Source organism: Procambarus clarkii, chromosome 25 (assembly GCF_040958095.1).
Source record: "Procambarus clarkii isolate CNS0578487 chromosome 25, FALCON_Pclarkii_2.0, whole genome shotgun sequence".
Lineage (NCBI taxonomy): Eukaryota > Metazoa > Arthropoda > Malacostraca > Decapoda > Cambaridae > Procambarus > Procambarus clarkii.
Window position 1 is genome coordinate 13,672,409 of NC_091174.1, and position 23,912 is coordinate 13,696,320.

Sequence of the window (23,912 nt, forward strand, 5' to 3'; positions counted from 1 at the left end):
GAGAGAGAGAGAGAGAGAGAGACAGAGAAACAAACAGAAATTCATACACGCAGACCAAAAGACAGACGGGAGTCATACAGACTGCCTCTCCAGCATCCAACACCTCCAATCCGCAGCTGGCGAAAATCGAAGTCTGGAAAACGTGACCAAGTGAAGAATTTTATCGGAGTTTGGAGTAGCGAGCGAGCTATTTTGGTGCCAGGGAGCGCCCCCTGCCAGACGCTCATAAGTATCAAGAAAACAATACATTTTACGATTACCCACTTGCAGAAAATTGAGTAAAATATCTGTGTCTTAGAGTTAAACATATTTATAACACCGGCGATACAGTGAAAAAGAGCTGAGGTATCGACATAGAATATACTGCATATCGGTAAGCTATAGGATAGATCAGGGTTATTTAAAGGCAGGTAATAGAAAGGGCAGGAATGGGTAATGGGTTAAGGGATGTACCTGTACTAGTCAAGAGATAAGCAAAAGATAAACTAGAGACTGACTAGGGATAAATTAGGGGTAGATTAACAGTAAAACGACACAGATTTGTTAGTGTACACAGCCAAGTACAACGTCGTCAGTCTTGTGAAGGTATCATGTTGGAGAACTATTCTCCCACACACCTATCTTGAGGTTATCTTGAGAAGATTTCGGGGCTTTAGTGTCGCCGCGGCCCGGTCCTAGACCAGGCCTCCACCCCCAGGAAGCAGCCAGTGACAGCTGAGTAACACCCAGGTACCTATTTTACTGCTAGGTAACACGGGCATAGAGTGAAAGAAACTCTGCCCATTATTTTTCTCCGGCGCCCGGGATCGAACCCGGGACCACAGGATCACAAGTCCAGTGTGCTGTCCGCTCGGCCGACCGGCTCCCCACCTTCCCACACATTATAAAACTGGTCGGGCGGCCAACAGCTGCTCACACCCCATACAGAAATGTTAACTTCAATGCTCGCGTGAAATATTTAGAGGTTTAGTGAAGATAAAGCGAAACATGAAGGTGGAGAGCCTTATAAAGGAATGAAGGACTCTTATACAAAGCTGAAAGTGAGGCGCGGAAGTGATTATAACCAAATTGTCTTTCTCTATGCTTATTATCTGAGATAACACATAAAACTGTTTATGATTCATTTATTTATATTATAAGTGTTGTGTTAATGTAATTTTGTTATGTACAGAATAAATACAGGTCTGAATTTCCCTCATAATGTGGGAAACACGAAAACATTCGGAATTTATTTTAGTTTAATTTTTCTAGTATTATATATATATATATATATATATATATATATATATATATATATATATATATATATATATATATATATATATATATATATATATATGGGGTGTGGGGTTTGGATCCCATGGCAGCAGTTTATGAGGACAAAGTATATTATTAGTCAATTACAAGTGTACGAGGAGGTACACCTGGTGTAATAAAGCAGCGGGGTATTGTTGTTGGTGATGTGCTGGAGTGTTGTGGTGCTGGTGCACCGTCACACTGTCTTGTAACACAGTGTGCACAGATGACGGTTAGTTTATATATATCAGGGCTCATGATTTCCCTCCCCGTGAAAAGGGGAATGTAGCAATAATAATAATCTTTGACGGCTTTGGTTACATTTATTAAACAGTTTACAAGCATGACAACTTGCCAATCAACTGTTGTTATTGTTATAAACAGCCTCCTGGTGCTTCAGAGCTCATTAACTGTTTAATAATTGTAAACAAAGCCGCCAAAGATTGAAAAAAGATGTACAGGTTCGTAAGTGCTTGCGTAACTGCTTCGCGAATCTGGCCTCAGTTGTCTCTACTCCAATATTGTCGGCATAAAGTCAACCTTGCTCACCCTCATATATATACTTGTGAATTATATATATTTGTTGTGGAAATGTTGAGCTTAAAATTCTGAATAGAAAAAAGTCAATATAAAATAAAATTATATATAATTTAATCGGAAGAAAGTTATACAAACGGTCGGTGTAGGTTTTATTGAAAAGTTATTTTTTCATACTTCACTGACTTTGTTCCACCTTCCCCATACAGGTTAAATATTAAAGGTTACTTTTGCCATATTTTAATTTCTACTTCATGTCTCGTGGAGCACAAACCGTCGGCTGCTGCATGTTAAGAAAAATGAAAAATAACGATCAATATTCTTACCAACAACCACCACAATCACAAAATACCAGCAAAAATAACCAACAACTACAACAATCACCATTGATCACTACAATTACCACCAGCCAACATAACCAATAATTGTCTATCGCATCAATCACCTACGATCACAAGAATCAATCACCAACAACCATCATAATCACCAACGACCACCAATATCAACAACGATCACTACAACCAATCACAAACGACCACTACAACAATCACCAACGACCATCATAATCACCAACGACCACCAATATCAACAACGATCACTACAACCAATCACAAACGACCACTACAACAATCACCAACGACCAACACTCGCACTAACAATCACCTATGACGAACATTATTACCAACGACCAGCACTATCATCAACGACTATCACTATCATCAATGACCCACGTTAACACTAAGGCAGCCGTTTCTACCACAATCTCCATCTGCGCCCACCATCCCTACCGCAGCCAAATCTACCAGGACCACCTGACCTATAACTACCATACAGTATGCCACCAGCGCCACCTGACCTATAACTACCATACAGTATGCCGCCACCACCACCTGACCTATAACTACCATACAGTATGCCACCACCACCACCTGACCTATAACCACCATGCAGTATGCCACCACCTGACCTATAACCACCATGCAGTATGCCACCACCACCACCTGACCTATAACTACCATGCAGTATGCCACCACCTGACCTATAACCACCATGCAGTATGCCACCACAACCACCTGACCTATAACTACCATACAGTATGCCACCACCATACAGTATGCCACCAGCGCCACCTACACCTGCCTCCCTCTACACCCCCGTACATTATTGGACACATCCGGCAGTGTAGCGTCACCACCACCTGCTGCCTCATTGATCATTTCCCGACCTGACGCTGCCAGGAGTGAGGGTAGCGCCTCAGTCTCTGTATGGGCCTCCCACACCCCTACACCCTCCTTCACCATCCCGCACCCCTACACCCTCCTGCACCATCCCGCACCCCTACACCCTCCTTCACCATCCCGCACCCCTACACCCTCCTTCACCATCCCGCACCCCTACACCCTCCTGCACCATCCCGCACCCCTACACCCTCCTTCACCATCCCGCACCCCTACACCCTCCTGCACCATCCCGCACCCCTACACCCTCCTTCACCATCCCGCACCCCTACACCCTCCTTCACCATCCCGCACCCCTACACCCTCCTTCACCATCCCGCACCCCTACACCCTCCTTCACCATCCCGCACCCCTACACCCTCCTTCACCATCCCGCACCCCTACACCCTCCTTCACCATCCCGCACCCCTACACCCTCCTGCACCCCTACACCCTCCTTCACCATCCCGCACCCCTACACCCTCCTTCACCATCCCGCACCCCTACACCCTCCTTCACCATCCCGCACCCCTACACCCTCCTTCACCATCCCGCACCCCTACACCCTCCTGCACCATCCCGCACCCCTACACCCTCCTTCACCATCCCGCACCCCTACACCCTCCTTCACCATCCCGCACCCCTACACCCTCCTGCACCATCCCGCACCCCTACACCCTCCTTCACCATCCCGCACCCCTACACCCTCCTTCACCATCCCGCACCCCTACACCCTCCTGCACCATCCCGCACCCCTACACCCTCCTTCACCATCCCGCACCCCTACACCCTACTTCACCATCCCGCACCCCTACACCCTCCTGCACCATCCCGCACCCCTACACCCACCTTCACCATCCCGCACCCCTACACCCTCCTTCACCATCCCGCACCCTACACCCTCCTTCACCATCCCGCACCCCTACACCCACCTTCACCATCCCGCACCCCTACACCCTCCTGCACCCCTACACCCTCCTTCACCATCCCGCACCCCTACACCCTCTTTCACCCCTACACCCTCCTTCACCATCCCGCACCCCTACACCCTCCTTCACCATCCCGCACCCCTACACCCTCCTTCACCATCCCGCACCCTACACCCTCCTTCACCATCCCGCACCCCTACACCCACCTTCACCATCCCGCACCCCTACACCCTCCTTCACCATCCCGCACCCTACACCCTCCTTTACCATCCTGCACCCCTACACCCTCCTTCACCCTCCCGCACCCCTACACCCTCCTTCACCATCCCGCACCCCTACACCCTCCTTCACCATCCCGCACCCCTACACCCTCCTGCACCATCCCACACCCCTACACCCTCCTTCACCATCCCGCACCATCCCGCACCCCTACACCCACCATAACCCACACTCCTACACCCACCATAACCCACACTCCTACACCCACCATAACCCACACTCCTAAACCCACCATAACCCACACCCCTACACCCACCATAACCCACACTACTACACCCACCATAAACCACACTCCTACACCCACCATAACCCACACTCCTACACCCACCATAACCCACACTCCTACACCCACCATAACCCACACTCCTACACCCACCATAACCCACACTCCTACACCCACCATAACCCACACTCCTACACCCACCATAACCCACACTCCTACACCCACCATAACCCACACTCCTACACCCACCATAACCCACACTCCTACACCCACCATAACCCACACTCCTACACCCACCATAACCCACACTCCTACACCCACCATAACCCACACTCCTACACCCACCATAACCCACACTCCTATACCCACCATAACCCACACTCCTACACCCACCATAACCCACACTCCTACACCCACCATAACCCACACTCCTACACCCACCATAACCCACACTACTACACCCATCATAACCCACACTCCTACACCCACCATAACCCACACTCCTACACCCACCATAACCCACACTACTACACCCATCATAACCCACACTCCTACACCCACCATAACCCACACTCCTACACCCACCATAACCCACACTCCTACACCCACCATAACCCACACTCCTACACCCACCATAACCCACACTCCTACACCCACCATAACCCACACTCCTACACCCACCATAACCCACACTCCTACACCCACCATAACCCACACTCCTACACCCACCATAACCCACACTACTACACCCATCATAACCCACACTCCTACACCCACCATAACCCACACTCCTACACCCACCATAACCCACACTCCTACACCCACCATAACCCACACTCCTACACCCATCATAACCCACACTACTACACCCACCATAACCCACACTCCTACACCCACCATAACCCACACTACTACACCCATCATAACCCACACTACTACACCCACCATAACCCACACTCCTACACCCACCATAACCCACACTACTACACCCACCATAACCCACACTCCTACACCCACCATAACCCACACTCCTACACCCACCATAACCCACACTCCTACACCCATCATAACCCACATCTTTACGCCCATCTTAATCAACCAACACCTCAACTACCGCCTTCCCTTATACCCCACACTCCGATACCCACACACTTACACCTATATTCCTACATCCACCTTTACCCACACCCATACACCCACACCCACGCTCCATGCATACTGTCCATGCATTCTCACCTTTATCTATACGCAACTAAACCCACTGCTAACCCCCCCCCCCTACACATAACCTTTACCCACACTCCAACACCATCTCCTTACCCATACACCTATATCCACCTTAACCCACACCTCTAAGCAACTCCCACCCTACACCCCTTACCCCACACACACACATACACCCAACTTAACCCACACTTACGTTTGACCCCCGTCTTACACTCACCCACACAACCCTTGTAACCCATACACCCTTACAGTCACTGTAACCAACACACCTTCACATTCACTGTAACCAACACACCCTTACATTCACTGTAACCAACACACCCTTACATTCACTGTAACCAACACACCCTGACATTCACTGTAGCACATACGAAAACTGACTGTAACCCACAACTCTCAATGCATAAATCTTTCAAATCACCTTAATTATTTACAGAAAAGAACCTATTAATCTCAAATTCATTCACTTTAGGGCCATACAAATTCGACGATAGTGAATGATGTTCAATATTAGTTTTCTGAGCCTAAGGTTGAATATATCTGTCCCCGTTACAATACTGACCTGCGGTATACTGAGGGGGGGAAGTATATTGAGGGTGCGGTATACTGAGGGGGCGGTATACTGAGGGTGCGGTATACTGAGAGGGATGCTGGAGCCATACCACCTCCTGGTGCTCAAAACTATACACCCGTCAGTCTCTCTCTCTTATTTCCTCATAATAGTGCTGCGAAATTCTGAGCCCAAGAGATAGTTTTCTCTTACACCAGTTCTCCAAATAATATCAAATTGGTTAATATACGATCACTTTATCCAAACCCACTTCCTCTTTCCATGCTCTTTATTACCATCTGTATATTGGTTGGCTTAAAGTATACACAATTATTTTCCTTGGTTGGTTCTTCAATATACTATTTGAGAAAGTTATCTTCAACTCTCAAAAAATTCTTCAACTCAACTCTCAAAAAAGTTCTTCCGCAATCAACATTTATTGTTTAATGTGTACAGTTAACTACAACACTTATATCACTGTAGACTTTATTACACCTTATGTTCCTAGATATTTCTGTCCAGACATGCCTCTCTTCGCTTCTGTCCAGACATGCCTCTCTTTCATTCTGTCCAGACATGCCTCTCTTTCATTCTGCCCAGACATGCCTCTCTTCCCTTCTGTCCAGATCCAGACATGCCTCTCTTCGCTTCTGTCCAGACATGCCTCTCTTCGCTTCTGTCCAGACATGCCTCTCTTTCATTCTGTCCAGACATGCCTCTCTTTCATTCTGTCCAGACATGCCTCTCTTTCATTCTGTCCAGACATGCCTCTCTTCCCTTCTGTCCAGAATTGGTGAGCTATATATAATTCCCATTATTAGACTTCTATTAGCTTCATTGAGTTCAATCCAAATTGCTTGTGTGCTTGTGTTTTGATTCCATACGTAACAATACATTTAAAATGTTCTGACAAATACTGCCACTCCCGAACCTTGCTTAATTGTGAAGCACTTTATATCACAATATTTTCCATCATACTAGTGGTTATATTTTACGTATATGCTTGCAATATCATCTGTTAATTCTGAACAAATAAGTGCAATTAAATCAAGCACTTTATCTGTAATTTTACTTGAGTTCTACTTAAGTTCGGTGTAGTATAGCTATATAGTAATACTGGCGTAGCGCTTTCTCCCGATAATTACCTATTCGGTGTAGTATACTATCATGAGGATAGTATGCTTGTTAACCTCCTTATAACGCCCCCCCCCACGGTAGACAGCTGCACCCCAGCTCATGCATACATGACCTAATTACCATGGAACTGGTCAATGTTGTCACTCAGTGAGTATTGGCCTAAATATATTCATCACTCAGTGAGTATTGGCCTAAATATATTCATCACTCAGTGAGTATTGTCCTAAATATATTTATCTAGATGGCAGGTGATGTCAGTAGAGGGGGACATCAATTCACTGCTTTGGCCTCTGTTCCCTTCCCTCTTGGCCCTCCACGACGTCAACCCTTCAGCACTCGTCTTGTTCAGTAGTGAAAGGTAATTACAATGAAAACAAATATGCAGGCAAACCGTAGAGAATAATAAGTCAAATGCTAGATAATAACAGAAGCGGGTACAGGTAGGCAAATCATATTCCCATTCTTTTTAATGAATGATATAGAAAACGATGAATTATACATGAGGACAAAACGATGCGGAAATTAAATGTCAAGCACATGTTGTAAACAATTAGGAGCGTCCCTGTCATATGTGTCCCTTCCGCCCCTTCCACCCCTCCCCCCCTCACATCCACCTACCCCTTCCGCTTTGCCCATCTCCTCCACCCATCAATCCCTTTTCCTCCCTTTACCCATCCTGTTTATTCCTTTCCTTCACTCACCCATTCCCGTATTCTAACTCGACTCATCCAACTCTTCCCTTTACTCACCTCTTCCCTGTCCTAATGTCCTCAACGCTTGTCTCGTTACCGACCCGATTACTCACCTAAATTCTTTCTCCTCTCCTTTCATCCATCTCCTCCCTTCCCTTCACCCATTGGTGAAGAGAAGGTAGTAGGTGGGCAGCAGGAAGAGAGAGGCAGCAAAGAGGGAGGCAGCAGAAGGGCAGGCAGCAGGGGGGAAGGCAGTAGGGTGAAAGGCAGTAAGGGAAAGGCAGCATGTAGGGTAGCAAAGGATGGCAAGTGGAGAGGAAACATGAGGGAAAGACAGGTAGGGAGGTAGGATAGGGAACGGCATCAGAAGGGGACAGTTGCAGGTGGGGAGGCAGCAGGTGGGAGGCAGCAGGTGGGGAGGCAGCAGGTGGGGAGGAAGCAGGTGGGAGGCAGCAGGTGGGAGGCAGCAGGTGGGGAGGCAGCAGGTGGGGAGGCAGCAGGTGGGAGGCAGCAGGTGGGGAGGCAGCAGGTGGGGAGGCAGCAGGTGGGAGGCAGCAGGTGGGAGGCAGCAGATGGGGAGGCAGCAGGTGGGAAGGCAGCAGGTGGGAGACAGCAGGTGGGGAGGCAGCAGGTGGGAAGGCAGCAGGTGGGAGGCAGCAGGTGGGGAGGCAGCAGGTGGGGAGGCAGCAGGTGGAGAGGCAGCAGGTGGGTGGGGAGGCAGCAGGTGGGAGGCAGCAGGTGGGTGGGGAGGCAGCAGGTGGGGAGGCAGCAGGTAGGGAGGCAGCAGGTGGGTGGGAGGCAGCAGGTGGGTGGGAGGCAGCAGGTGGGGAGGCAGCAGGTGGGAGGCAGCAGGTGGGGAGGCAGCAGGTGGGGAGGCAGCAGGTGGAGAGGCAGCAGGTGGGTGGGGAGGCAGCAGGTGGGTGGGGAGGCAGCAGGTGGGTGGGGAGGCAGCAGGTGGGTGGGGAGGCAGCAGGTGGGTGGGGAGGCAGGAGGTGGGTGGGGAGGCAGGTGGGTGGGGAGGCAGCACGTGGGTGGGGTGGCAGGAGGTGGGTGGGGTGGCAGGAGGTGGGTGGGGAGGCAGCAGGTGGGTGGGGAGGCAGCAGGTGGGTGGGGAGGCAGCAGGTGGGGAGGCAGCAGGTGGGTGGGGAGGCAGCAGGTGGGTGGGGAGGCAGCAGGTAAGTGGGGAGGCAGCAGGTAAGTGGGGAGGCAGCAGGTGAAAGGGGGAGGCAGCAGGTGGGTGGGGAGGCAGCAGGTAGGTGGGGAGGCAGCAGGTGGAAGGGAGAGGCAGCAGGTGGGTGGGGAGGCAGCAGGTAGGTGGGGAGGCAGCAAGTGGAAGGGGGAGGCAGCAGGTGGGTGGGGAGGCAGCAGGTGGGTGGGGAGGCAGCAGGTGGAAGGGGGAGGCAGCAGGTGGAAGGGGGAGGCAGCAGGTGGAAGGGGGAGGCAGCAGGTGGGTGGGGAGGCAGCAGGTAGGTGGGGAGGCAGCAGGTGGGTGGGGAGGCAGCAGGTAGGTGGGGAGGCAGCAGGTGGGTGGGGAGGCAGCAGGTGGGTGGGGAGGCAGCAGGTGGAAGGGGGAGGCAGCAGGTGGGGAGGCAGCAGGTGGGTGGGGGGAGGCAGCAGGTGGGGAGGGAGGCAGCAGGTGGGTGGGGAGGCAGCAGGTAGGTGGGGAGGCAGCAGGTGGAAGGGGGAGGAAGCAGGTGGGGAGGCAGCAGGTGGGGAGGGAGGCAGCAGGTGGGTGGGGAGGCAGCAGGTAGGTGGGGAGGCAGCAGGTGGGTGGGGAGGCAGCAGGTGGGTGGGGAGGCAGCAGGTAGGTGGGGAGGCAGCAGGTGGGTGGGGAGGCAGCAGGTAGGTGGGGAGGCAGCAGGTGGGTGGGGAGGCAGCAGGTGGGTGGGGAGGCAGCAGGTGGGTGGGGGGAGGCAGCATGTGGGTGGGGAGGCAGCAGGTGGGGAGGCAGGAGGTGGGTAGAGAGGCAGCAGGTGGGGAGGGAGGCAGGAGGTGGGTGGGGGGAGGCAGCAGGTGGGGAGGGAGGCAGCAGGTGGGTGGGGAGGCAGCAGGTGGGTGGGGAGGCAGCAGGTGGGTGGGGAGGGAGGCAGCAGGTGGGTGGGGAGGGAGGCAGCAGGTGGGTGGGGGGAGGCAGCAGGTGGGTGGGGAGGGAGGCAGCAGGTGGGTGGGGGGAGGCAGCAGGTGGGTGGGGAGGGAGGCAGCAGGTGGGTGGGGAGGGAGGCAGCAGGTGGGTGGGGAAGGCAGCAGGTGGGTGGGGAGGCAGCAGGTGGTTTAGAGATAATGAGCAGAGCCCTGGTGAATGAGGTTGGTACAAACAAAAGAACATTGCCTTGTGTTGTATCTCACCCTGAACCCCATTTCTGTCCTTAATGAACCCCCACTACATCCTCTCCCCCACTATATCCTCCCCACCCTCCTAATATCTCCACTACAGCCCCCACCCCCAGGTACCTCCACTACAGCCCCCCACCCCCCAGGTACCTCCACTACAGCCCCCCACCCCCAGGTACCTCCACTACAGCCCCCACCCCCAGGTACCTCCACTACAGCCCCCACCCCCCAGGTACCTCCACTACAGCCCCTTCCCACCCCCAGGGACCTCCACTACAGCCCCCCACCCCCAGGTACCACCACTACAGCCCCCCACCCCCAGGTACCACCACTACAGCACCCCCCCCAGGTACCACCACTACAGCCCCCCACCCCCAGGTACCACCACTACAGCACACCCCCCCAGGTACCACCACTACAGCCCCCCACCCCCAGGTACCACCACTACAGCACCCCCCCCCAGGTAACACCACTACAGTCCCCCCACCCCCAGGTACCACCACTACAGTCCCCCACCCCCAGGTACCACCACTACAGCCCCCACCCCCAGGTACCACCGCTACAGCCACCCGCCCCCCAGGTACCACCACTACAGCCCCCACCCCCAGGTACCACCACTACAGTCCCCCACCCCCAAGTACCACCACTACAGCCCCCCGCCCCCCAGGTACCACCACTACAGCCCCACGCCCCAGGTACCACCACTACAGCCCCCCGCCCCCCAGGTACCACCACTACAGCCCCCCCCCCAAGGTACCACCACTACAGCCCCCCGCCCCCCAGGTACCACCACTACAGCCCCCCCCCCAGGTACCTCCACCATACCACCTTCTCTCCACCCTTCAGTCTTCCTCGCTCCCGGAGTCTTATTAACAAGTCTTTTAAGTTATAATCATCTGAACTACAAGTTTTCCATCCACTGCTACCCCCGTCAGTCTCATTTTCTACCTCACACTCCCCCAGCCTCACACACCCCAGCCTCACACTCCCCCAGCCCCACACTCCCCCAGCCTCACACACCCCAGCCTCACACTCCCCCAGCCCCACACTCCCCCAGCCTCACACACCCCAGCCTCACACCCCCCCAGCCTCACTCTCTCCCAGCCTCACACTCCCCCAGCCTCACACTCCCCCAGCCTCACACTCCCCAGCCTCACACTCCCCCAGCCTCACACTCCCCAGCCTCACACTCCCCCAGCCTCACACTCCCCCAGCCTCACACTCCCCCAGCCTCACACTCCCCCAGCCTCACACTCCCCCAGCCTCACACTCCCCCAGCCTCACACTCCCCCAGCCTCACACTCCCCAGCCTCACACTCCCCAGCCTCACACTACCCCAGCCTCACACTACCCCAGCCTCACACTCCCCAGCCTCACACTCCCCCAGCCTCACACTACCCCAGCCTCACACTCCCCAGCCTCACACTCCCCCAGCCTCACACCCCCCAGCCTCACACTTCCCCAGCCTCACACTCCCCCAGCCTCACACTCCCCCAGCCTCACACTCCCCCAGCCTCACACTCCCCAGCCTCACACTCCCCAGCCTCACACTTCCCAGCCTCACACTCCCCCAGCCTCAAACTCCCCCAGCCTCACACTCCCCCAGCCTCACACTCCCCAGCCTCACACTCCCCCAGCCTCACACTCCCCCAGCCTCACACTACCCCAGCCTCACACTCCCCAGCCTCACACTCCCCCAGCCTCACACTCCACCAGCCTCACACTCCCCCAGCCTCACACTCCCCCAGCCTCACACTCCCCCAGCCTCACACTCCCCCAGCCTCACACTCCCCCAGCCTCACACTCCCCCAGCCTCACATTCCCCAGCCTCACATTCCCCAGCCTCACATTCCCCCAGCCTCACACTCCCCAAGCCTCACACTCCCCAGCCTCACACTTCCCCAGCCTCACACTCCCCAGCCTCACACTCCCCCAGCCTCACACTCCCCCAGCCTCACACTCCCCCAGCCTCACACTCCCCAGCCTCACACTCCCCAGCCTCACACTCCCCAGCCCCACACTCCCCCAGCCCCACACTCCCCCAGCCTCACACTCCCCAGCCTCACACTCCCCAGCCTCACACTCCCCAGCCCCACACTCCCCAGCCTCACACCCCCCCAGCCTCACACTACCCCAGCCTCACACTACCCCAGCCTCACACTCCCCAGCCTCACACTCCCCCAGCCTCACACTCCCCCAGCCTCACACTCCCCCAGCCTCACACTCCCCAGCCTCACACTCCCCCAGCCTCACACTCCCCAGCCTCACACTCCCCCAGCCTCACACTCCCCCAGCCTCACACTCCCCAGCCTCACACTCCCCAGCCTCACACTACCCCAGCCTCACACTACCCCAGCCTCACACTCCCCCAGCCTCACACTCCCCCAGCCTCACACTCCCCCAGCCTCACACTCCCCAGCCTCACACTCCCCCAGCCCCACACTACCCACCCACAGAACACCTTTTCCACCCGCAGACAATATTGATCGAAAAGACCGACTGGCCACACTTGTCACACACCACCGAAAATATTACTGGAGAGACGCTGAAGATGGCAACAGAGGGAGACACGAGAGGCGCTGAAGATGGCAACAGAGGAAGACACGAGAGGCGCTGAAGATGGCAACAGAGGGAGACACGAGAGGCGCTGAAGATGGCAACAGGGGGAGACACGAGAGGCGCTGAAGATGGCAACAGAGGGAGAGACGAGAGGCGCTGAAGATGGCAACAGAGGGAGACACGAGAGACGCTGAAGATGGCAACAGAGGGAGACACGAGAGACGCTGAAGATGGCAACAGAGGGAGACACGAGAGGCGCTGAAGATGGCAACAGAGGGAGAGACGAGAGGCGCTGAAGATGGCAACAGAGGGAGAGATGAGAGACGCTGAAGATGGCAACAGAGGGAGAGATGAGAGACACTGAAGATGGCAACAGAGGGAGAGATGAGAGACGCTGAAGATGGCAACAGAGGGAGAGATGAGAGACACTGAAGATGGCAACAGAGGGAGAGATGAGAGACGCTGAAGATGGCAACAGAGGGAGAGATGAGAGACACTGAAGATGGCAACAGAGGGAGAGATGAGAGACACTGAAGATGGCAACAGAGAGAGAGATGAGAGACACTGAAGATGGCAACAGAGGGAGAGATGAGAGACACTGAAGATGGCAATAGAGGGAGAGATGAGAGACACTGAAGATGGCAACAGAGGGAGAGATGAGAGACGCTGAAGATGGCAACAGAGGGAGAGATGAGAGACACTGAAGATGGCAACAGAGAGAGAGATGAGAGACACTGAAGATGGCAACAGAGGGAGAGATGAGAGACGCTGAAGATGGCAACAGAGGGAGAGATGAGACACTGAAGATGGCAACAGAGGGAGAGATGAGAGACACTGAAGATGGCAACAGAGGGAGAGATGAGTGACGCCGAAGATGGCAACAGAGGGAGAGATGAGAGACACTGAAGATGGCAACAGAGGGAGAGATGAGAGACGCTGAAGATGGCAACAGAGGGAGAGATGAGAGACGCTGAAGATGGCAACAGAGGGAGAGATGAGAGACACTGAAGATGGCAACAGAGGGAGAGATGAGAGACACTGAAGATGGCAACAGATGGAGAGATGAGAGACGCTGAAGATGGCAACAGAGGGAGATATGAGAGACACTGAAGATGGCAACAGAGGGAGAGATGAGAGACGCTGAAGATGGCAACAGAGGGAGAGATGAGAGACACTGAAGATGGCAACAGAGGGAGAGATGAGAGACACTGAAGATGGCAACAGAGGGAGAGATGAGAGACGCCGAAGATGGCAACAGAGGGAGAGATGAGAGACGCTGAAGATGGCAACAGAGGGAGAGACGAGAGGCGCTGAAGATGGCAACAGAGGGAGAGATGAGAGACGCTGAAGATGGCAACAGAGGGAGAGACGAGAGGCGCTGAAGATGGCAACAGAGGGAGAGATGAGAGGCGCTGAAGATGGCAACAGAGGGAGAGACGAGAGGCGCTGAAGATGGCAACAGAGGGAGAGATGAGAGGCGCTGAAGATGGCAACAGAGGGAGAGATGAGAGGCGCTGAAGATGGCAACAGAGGGAGAGATGAGAGGCGCTGAAGGTGGCAACAGAGGGAGAGATGAGAGGCGCTGAAGATGGCAACAGAGGGAGAGATGAGAGACGCTGAAGATAACAATAAGAGAGACCAGCTGTGAAGACGGCGACACTCACACACTCGTATGTTCGCGTGTGCGTCTGTTCACTTACAATAATATTATTATAATAATAATATTATATAATAATTACACCCCCATATATAGTCTGTGGTCAGCGGCATACGGATATAATTACATAATGGGTTCATATACTGGACTCCAATATTATTTATGTTAAGTAATTTACATATGCGATTAATTTAGAAATCAAGAGTTGACATTTGGCTGTCATGTACAGGTTACAACCACATGCATGTACCCGTTACAGTCACGTGCAGGTCCAGGTTACAGTCCCATACATCAACCCTTTCTCGCAAATTCGTAAAGTCAATATTGACTTATTAACTACGTGTTTGGTGATATACTAAACATAATAGATACCCTTAAAAAGATTCATAGAAAACACCGACCTTACCTAACCTTGTTAGTATCTTAAGATAAGCATCTTATTGCTTCGTAATTACAATTATTACTTAACCTATACCTATTATAGGTTAGGTAATAATTGTAATTACGAAGCAATAAGATGCTTATCTTAACATACTAAGTAGGTTAGGTAAGGTCGGTGTTTTCTATAAATCTTTTTAAGGGTATCTATTATTTTAAGTATGTCACCTATGCACATATTTAATAAGTCAATATTGACTTATTAAATTTGCGAGAACGGGTTGCATACATGCCCTACCCACAGCAGGCAAACACTTGAGCTACAATTTATGGTAGTACGTCACTTGAGTAAAGTGATGAAAGGCTTACATTTGGTTAAAACTACGTGGGTCAGAGCTACAAATTCCCACTGATACCTGTAGTGGAGACAGGATTGTATTTTATGATCAATAGCTATGATCTCGTCGTCCGTGGTGGTGAAAGGATTTATAATCCAATATCGTTTACTCTTTATCTGGGATTAACACAGTTTAGTTAAATGTCAAGACATAGTAGCAACTACAAAGTAATGATGGGAAGAGGGGCATGAAAGGCAATAAATAGCATCACCCAAGACCCGCTAGAGGAAGACTCCTCCCAGAGTCACATAATGGAACCCAAGCTCGATATTACCAAACATCTGAGCACACGTACGAACATTTGGCAAATGTAAGGACTGGCTTCAGTAACCTGGGCCAGGATTCCTCATGCATTTACGCAACCACTTACGAAATCTGTACATCTTTCCTTAATCATGGCGGCTTTGTTTACATTTGTTAAACAGTCTATAAACTTCAACAACCAAAGGTTATTATTGTTATAAACAACCTCGTTACTTCAGGTTACTGAAGCCAGTTCTTACATTTGCCAAATGTAAGATAAAAAGTAAACGATATTGGATTATAAATCATTCCACCACTACGGAAGAATTCATCATAAAACAAAATCATTTCTCGACTTTAAGACTTATATAATAAAAAACTGACAGGGAACTAAATGGCTTCATTTCAATTTAGAACTGTATTGAGAGGATCACTTTCCAAGAGCAGCCAATACACAGCAAGATCAATACACGCATCCAGAGCACTTTCACGCGTCAGCCAAGATGTCGTTTAAGCTCGACAGTCGTAAAGTGTCCCACGAAGTGGTACTGACGACGACCTAACTAGAGCAACGCCATGTTTGGCAATACTAGAGAGGAAGGGTAGGAGTGTTGTGAGAGTATAAGGCTGGGGTGCTGTGACAGTGTAAGGCCCTCCATGGAGTGTTGTGAGAGTGTAAGGCCCTCCATGGAGTGTTGTGAGTGTAAGGCCCTCCATGGAGTGTTGTGAGAGTATAAGGCCCTCCATGGAGTGTTGTGAGAGTGTACGGCCCTCCATGGAGTGTTGTGAGAGTGTAAGGCCCTCCATGGAGTGTTGTGAGAGTGTAAGGCCCTCCATGGAGTGTTGTGAGAGTGTAAGGCCCTCCATGGAGTGTTGTGAGAGTGTACGGCCCTCCATAGAGTGTTGTGAGAGAGTAAGGCCCTCCATGGAGTGTTATGAGAGTGTAAGGCCCTCCATGGAGTGTTGTGAGTGTAAGGCCCTCCATGGAGTGTTGTGAGAGTATAAGGCCCTCCATGGAGTGTTGTGAGAGAGTAAGGCCCTCCATGGAGTGTTGTGAGAGTGTAAGGCCCTCCATGGAGTGTTGTGAGAGTGTAAGGCCCTCCATGGAGTGTTGTGAGAGTGTAAGGCCCTCCATGGAGTGTTGTGAGAGTGTACGGCCCTCCATGGAGTGTTGTGAGAGAGTAAGGCCCTCCATGGAGTGTTGTGAGAGAGTAAGGCCCTCCATGGAGTGTTGTGAGAGAGTAAGGCCCTCCATGGAGTGTTGTGAGAGTGTAAGGCCCTCCATGGAGTGTTGTGAGAGAGTAAGGCCCTCCATGGAGTGTTGTGAGAGAGTAAGGCCCTCCATGGAGTGTTGTGAGAGAGTAAGGCCCTCCATGGAGTGTTGTGAGAGAGTAAGGCCCTCCATGGAGTGTTGTGAGAGAGTAAGGCCCTCCATGGAGTGTTGTGAGAGAGTAAGGCCCTCCATGGAGTGTTGTGAGAGTGTAAGGCCCTCTATGGAGTGTTGTGAGAGTGTAAGGCCCTCCATGGAGTGTTGTGAGAGAGTAAGGCCCTCCATGGAGTGTTGTGAGAGTGTAAGGCCCTCCATGGAGTGTTGTGAGAGTGTAAGGCCCTCCATGGAGTGTTGTGAGAGAGTAAGGCCCTCCATGGAGTGTTGTGAGAGTGTAAGGCCCTCCATGGAGTGTTGTGAGAGTGTAAGGCCCTCCATGGAGTGTTGTGAGAGAGTAAGGCCCTCCATAGAGTGTTGTGAGAGTGTAAGGCCCTCCATGGAGTGTTGTGAGAGAGTAAGGCCCTCCATGGAGTGTTGTGAGAGTGTAAGGCCCTCCATGGAGTGTTGAGAGAGTGTAAGGCCCTCCATGGAGTGTTGTGAGAGTGTAAGGCCCTCCATGGAGTGTTGAGAGAGTGTAAGGCCCTCCATGGAGTGTTGTGAGAGTGTAAGGCCCTCCATGGAGTGTTGAGAGAGTGTAAGGCCCTCCATGGAGTGTTGTGAGAGTGTAAGGCCCTCCATGGAGTGTTGAGAGAGTGTAAGGCCCTCCATGGAGTGTTGTGAGAGAGTAAGGCCCTCCATGGAGTGTTGTGAGAGAGTAAGGCCCTCCATGGAGTGTTGTGAGAGTGTAAGGCCCTCCATGGAGTGTTGTGAGAGTGTAAGGCCCTCCATGGAGTGTTGAGAGAGTGTAAGGCCCTCCATGGAGTGTTGTGAGAGTGTAAGGCCCTCCATGGAGTGTTGTGAGAGAGTAAGGCCCTCCATGGAGTGAGGTGAGAGAGTAAGGCCCTCCATGGAGTGAGGTGAGAGAGTAAGGCCCTCCATGGAGTGAGGTGAGAGAGTAAGGCCCTCCATGGAGTGAGGTGAGAGAGTAAGGCCCTCCATGGAGTGAGGTGAGAGAGTAAGGCCCTCCATGGAGTGTTGTGAGAGAGTAAGGCCCTCCATGGGGTGTTGTGAGAGAGTAAGGCCCTCCATGGAGTGTTGTGAGAGAGTAAGGCCCTCCATGGAGTGTTGTGAGAGAGTAAGGCCCTCCATGGGGTGTTGTGAGAGAGTAAGGCCCTCCATGGAGTGTTGTGAGAGAGTAAGGCCCTCCATGGAGTGTTGTGAGAGAGTAAGGCCCTCCATGGGGTGTTGTGAGAGAGTAAGGCCCTCCATGGAGTGTTGTGAGAGTGTAAGGCCCTCCATGGAGTGTTGTGAGAGTGTAAGGCCCTCCATGGAGTGTTGAGAGAGTGTAAGGCCCTCCATGGAGTGTTGTGAGAGTGTAAGGCCCTCCATGGAGTGTTGTGAGAGAGTAAGGCCCTCCATGGAGTGAGGTGAGAGAGTAAGGCCCTCCATGGAGTGAGGTGAGAGAGTAAGGCCCTCCATGGAGTGAGGTGAGAGAGTAAGGCCCTCCATGGAGTGAGGTGAGAGAGTAAGGCCCTCCATGGAGTGAGGTGAGAGAGTAAGGCCCTCCATGGAGTGTTGTGAGAGAGTAAGGCCCTCCATGGAGTGTTGTGAGAGAGTAAGGCCCTCCATGGGGTGTTGTGAGAGAGTAAGGCCCTCCATGGAGTGTTGTGAGAGAGTAAGGCCCTCCATGGAGTGTTGTGAGAGAGTAAGGCCCTCCATGGGGTGTTGTGAGAGAGTAAGGCCCTCCATGGAGTGTTGTGAGAGAGTAAGGCCCTCCATGGAGTGTTGTGAGAGAGTAAGGCCCTCCATGGGGTGTTGTGAGAGAGTAAGGCCCTCCATGGAGTGTTGAGAGAGAGTAAGGCCCTCCATGGAGTGTTGTGAGAGTGTAAGGCCCTCCATGGAGTGTTGTGAGAGAGTAAGGCCCTCCATGGAGTGTTGTGAGAGAGTAAGGCCCTCCATGGAGTGTTGAGAGAGTGTAAGGCCCTCCATGGAGTGTTGAGAGAGTGTAAGGCCCTCCATGGAGTGTTGTGAGAGAGTAAGGCCCTCCATGGAGTGTTGTGAGAGTGTAAGGCCCTCCATGGAGTGTTGTGAGAGAGTAAGGCCCTCCATGGAGTGTTGTGAGAGAGTAAGGCCCTCCATGGAGTGTTGAGAGAGTGTAAGGCCCTCCATGGAGTGTTGTGAGAGAGTAAGGCCCTCCATGGAGTGTTGAGAGAGTGTAAGGCCCTCCATGGAGTGTTGTGAGAGAGTAAGGCCCTCCATGGAGTGTTGAGAGAGTGTAAGGCCCTCCATGGAGTGTTGTGAGAGTGTAAGGCCCTCCATGGAGTGTTGTGAGAGAGTAAGGCCCTCCATGGAGTGTTGTGAGAGTGTAAGGCCCTCCATGGAGTGTTGTGAGAGAGTAAGGCCCTCCATGGAGTGTTGAGAGAGTGTAAGGCCCTCCATGGAGTGTTGTGAGAGTGTAAGGCCCTCCATGGAGTGTTGTGAGAGAGTAAGGCCCTCCATGGAGTGTTGTGAGAGTGTAAGGCCCTCCATGGAGTGTTGTGAGAGAGTAAGGCCCTCCATGGAGTGAGGTGAGAGTGTAAGGCCCTCCATGGAGTGTTGTGAGAGAGTAAGGCCCTCCATGGAGTGAGGTGAGAGTGTAAGGCCCTCCATGGAGTGTTGTGAGAGAGTAAGGCCCTCCATGGAGTGAGGTGCGCCACCAAGTACAGCTCAGTAACGTGAGCTGGTCCCCACTCCTCCCTAGTGTAATGTTCCGCTCATTAGTTGTCCTCGTAATTGAGGGTGGCCCTGATCACCAGGCAGACGGAACTGCCCTGATCACCAGGCAGACGGAACTGCCCTGATCACCAGGCAGACGGTACTGCCCTGATCACCAGGCTGACGGAACTGCCCTGATCACCAGGCAGACGGAACTGCCCTGATCACCAGGCAGACGGAACTGCCCTGATCACCAGGCAGACGGAACTGCCCTGATCACCAGGCAGACGGTACTGCCCTGATCACCAGGCAGACGGTACTGCCCTGATCACCAGGCAGACGGAACTGCCCTGATCACCAGGCAGACGGTACTGCCCTGATCACCAGGCAGACGGAACTGCCCTGATCACCAGGCAGACGGAACTGCCCTGATCACCAGGCAGACGGAACTGCCCTGATCACCAGGCAGACGGAACTGCCCTGATCACCAGGCAGACGGAACTGCCCTGATCACCAGGCAGACGGAACTGCCCTGATCACCAGGCAGACGGAACTGCCCTGATCACCAGGCAGACGGAACTGCCCTGATCACCAGGCAGACGGAACTGCCCTGGTCACCAGGCAGACGGAACTGCCCTGATCACCAGGCAGACGGAACTGCCCTGATCACCAGGCAGACGGAACTGCCCTGATCACCAGGCAGACGGAACTGCCCTGATCACCAGGCAGACGGAACTGCCCTGATCACCAGGCAGACGGAACTGCCCTGATCACCAGGCAGACGGTACTGCCCTGATCACCAGGCAGACGGTACTGCCCTGATCACCAGGCAGACGGAACTGCCCTGATCACCAGGCAGACGGAACTGCCCTGATCACCAGGCAGACGGTACTGCCCTGATCACCAGGCAGACGGAACTGCCCTGATCACCAGGCAGACGGAACTGCCCTGATCACCAGGCAGACGGAACTGCCCTGATCACCAGGCAGACGGAACTGCCCTGATCACCAGGCAGACGGTACTGCCCTGATCACCAGGCAGACGGTACTGCCCTGATCACCAGGCAGACGGTACTGCCCTGATCACCAGGCAGACGGTACTGCCCTGATCACCAGGCAGACGGAACTGCCCTGATCACCAGGCAGACGGAACTGCCCTGATCACCAGGCAGACGGTACTGCCCTGATCACCAGGCAGACGGTACTGCCCTGATCACCAGGCAGACGGTACTGCCCTGATCACCAGGCAGACGAAACTGCCCTGATCACCAGGCAGACGGTACTGCCCTGATCACCAGGCAGACGGAACTGCCCTGATCACCAGGCAGACGGTACTGCCCTGATCACCAGGCAGACGGTACTGCCCTGATCACCAGGCAGACGGAACTGCCCTGATCACCAGGCAGACGGTACTGCCCTGATCACCAGGCAGACGGTACTGCCCTGATCACCAGGCAGACGGTACTGCCCTGATCACCAGGCAGACGGTACTGCCCTGATCACCAGGCAGACGGAACTGCCCTGATCACCAGGCAGACGGAACTGCCCAGATCACCAGGCAGACGGAACTGCCCTGATCACCAGGCAGACATTACACTCCAGATCACCAGGCAGACATTACACTCCAGATCACCAGGCAGACGTTACTGTATGATCACACTTAACACTACAACATTTGCTATCATAATCTTCATTATGTTATATACAATGACCAGAACACGAAGTTTTAATTTCATTATGTACAATGACCAGACCACGAAACTTTCATTATACAATGTAAAATGACAAGACTACGAAGCTTACTTTATTATGTACAATGACCAGACCACGAAACATTGTGTTATACACAGTGGCCAGAGCACTGAGCTCTACTAGTGTCAAATATATTAAGTTTCTGAGCAATATAAGATAATTACGAGGGGAGAGCACTGAGCCAGCATGACCACTCAGCTCTTGGAAGTGATGTAAGACGAGGAAGCTGGGATATGAGTGAAGGAGCGGTGCCAAGCCACTATAAGACATATCAGGGATCGAACGCCCACCCTTCAAGACGTGAGGCTGTCGCTTTACCGACCAATCCTCGAGGATTGACGGCCATCTGAGCACCAACGACATAATCAATACCCCCCGTAACAATAAGCCACTCCCGCTGGTCATTACCAACCGTTTACATTACGTAATTCACAATAATTTACAAAAAAGACACGTCACATTATTTTCAGAACGCAATTTATCATTGATTTAGCGCGGCTGTAAGAGTGGGGCAGACTATAAGCATCCATCATAATCAGACCAGCCAATGACACACATTGAATTATTACTTTTTAATACTAATTACCACAAAACACAGCAAAATGCCTAATAGCGTTCAGGAAAAAAAGTTATATCAACCAACATTCCGTTATGTGGAAAGAGAGCAGCCATTATTACATTTTTAGTCGTTTTGTAACTACTTTTGTTTCATACCTAACTATTTTAATTATTAGCACTAATGAGGCAATTATGTTGCTTTTGTAGATGTTTGTGTTGCTATTGTAGCTGTTTTGCTCCTGTTGTAGCTGTTTTAACTGGTGTTTCTGTTGTATTGCTGATAATGTACTGTTTTGCAGCTGTTGTAGCAGTTTGTGCTGCTGTTGTAGCAGTTTGTGCTGCTGTTGTAGCAGTTTGTGCTGCTGTTGTAACAGTTTTTGCTGCTGTTGTAGCAGTTTTTGCTGCTGTTGTAGCAGTTTGTGCTGCTGTTGTAACAGTTTTTGCTGCTGTTGTAGCAGTTTTTGCTGCTGTTGTAACAGTTTTTGCTGCTGTTGTAGCAGTTTTTGCTGCTGTTGTAACAGTTTTTCCTGCTGTATCTATTTTGTGCTGCTCTTATAGCTGTTTTTGATGATATTGCAACTATCTGTGATGATATTGTAAGTGTTTGCATTGATATTGCAGCTAGCAGTGTTGTTGGACCTGTAGCTATTGTAGCAGTGTTGTTGGACCTGTAGCTATTGTAGCAGTGTTGTTGGACCTGTAGCTATTGTAGCAGTGTTGTTGGACCTGTAGCTATTGTAGCGGTGTTGTTGGACCTGTAGCTATTGTAGCGGTGTTGTTGGACCTGTAGCTATTGTAGCAGTGTTGTTGGACCTGTAGCTATTGTAGCAGTGTTGTTGGACCTGTAGCTATTGTAGCGGTGTTGTTGGACCTGTAGCTATTGTAGCGGTGTTGTTGGACCTGTAGCTATTGTAGCAGTGTTGTTGGACCTGTAGCTATTGTAGCAGTGTTGTTGGACCTGTAGCTATTGTAGCGGTGTTGTTGGACCTGTAGCTATTGTAGCAGTGTTGTTGGACCTGTAGCTATTGTAGCGGTGTTGTTGGACCTGTAGCTATTGTAGCAGTGTTGTTGGACCTGTAGCTATTGTAGCAGTGTTGTTGGACCTGTAGCTATTGTAGCAGTGTTGTTGGACCTGTAGCTATTGTAGCGGTGTTGTTGGACCTGTAGCTATTGTAGCGGTGTTGTTGGACCTGTAGCTATTGTAGCAGTGTTGTTGGACCTGTAGCTATTGTAGCAGTGTTGTTGGACCTGTAGCTATTGTAGCGGTGTTGTTGGACCTGTAGCTATTGTAGCAGTGTTGTTGGACCTGTAGCTATTGTAGCGGTGTTGTTGGACCTGTAGCTATTGTAGCAGTGTTGTTGGACCTGTAGCTATTGTAGCAGTGTTGTTGGACCTGTAGCTATTGTAGCAAATTAGTTAAAAGTGTAACTATTTTTGTTAATACTGCAGTCATTCATGTTACAGCTGCTGTTGTTTAAAGTTATTCTCGTTGCACCTATTGTAGTTCTTGCTATTGTATATACCGTTACTGCACGAGCTCTTAGTGTACACAATGTAATCACAAGAACGTGATTTATCGATGAACAAATATTAAAACAATACAATGGGATCGAACCCTTGTCCCTGGACTCCCCAGTGACACGCAATACCGACTTGACCACCATGGGTTTAAATGTGCTTCAACCAGATGTACTACTACTCTTACACTGAGTTTGGATGGCACCATCTGGTACCACACTCCACGTGTTACGAGAGTCCCTTGAGGTGTAGTGTAGCCGTACGACACTCGCCTGGCTTTTTCGCCAGCGCTTTGGCCTGGGTTCGTATCCTGGCCGGGGAGGATTCACTGGGCGTCATTCCTTAGGTGTAGCTTCTGGTTAGCCAACAGTA

At 52.1% G+C, this 23,912-nt stretch overlaps 2 protein-coding genes across 4 annotated transcripts in view; both read right to left on the bottom strand.

The window, feature by feature from the left end:
- Window positions 1-23,912, bottom strand: part of LOC123756565 (adenylate cyclase type 5) — an 814,648-nt gene that overhangs the window by 704,415 nt on the left and 86,321 nt on the right. The window lies entirely within an intron of this gene.
- Window positions 22,242-23,879, bottom strand: LOC138368377 (DNA-binding protein HU 2-like). Its single transcript, XM_069330906.1, has 2 exons — window positions 23,813-23,879; window positions 22,242-22,531 (listed from the first exon to the last, which is right to left on the bottom strand). The coding sequence occupies exons 1-2, from the start codon at window positions 23,877-23,879 to the stop codon at window positions 22,242-22,244; spliced, it is 357 nt and encodes a 118-aa protein (XP_069187007.1).

Coding starts and splice junctions, on each gene's coding strand:
- LOC138368377 (XM_069330906.1), bottom strand. CDS start 23,879: ATGACGCCCAGTGAATCCTCCCCGGCCAGGATACGAACCCAGGCCAAA. Junction 22,532..23,812: donor AGCGCTGGCGAAAAAGCCAG/GCGAGTGTCGTA, acceptor CTGTTACAACAG/CAGCAAAAACTGCTACAACA.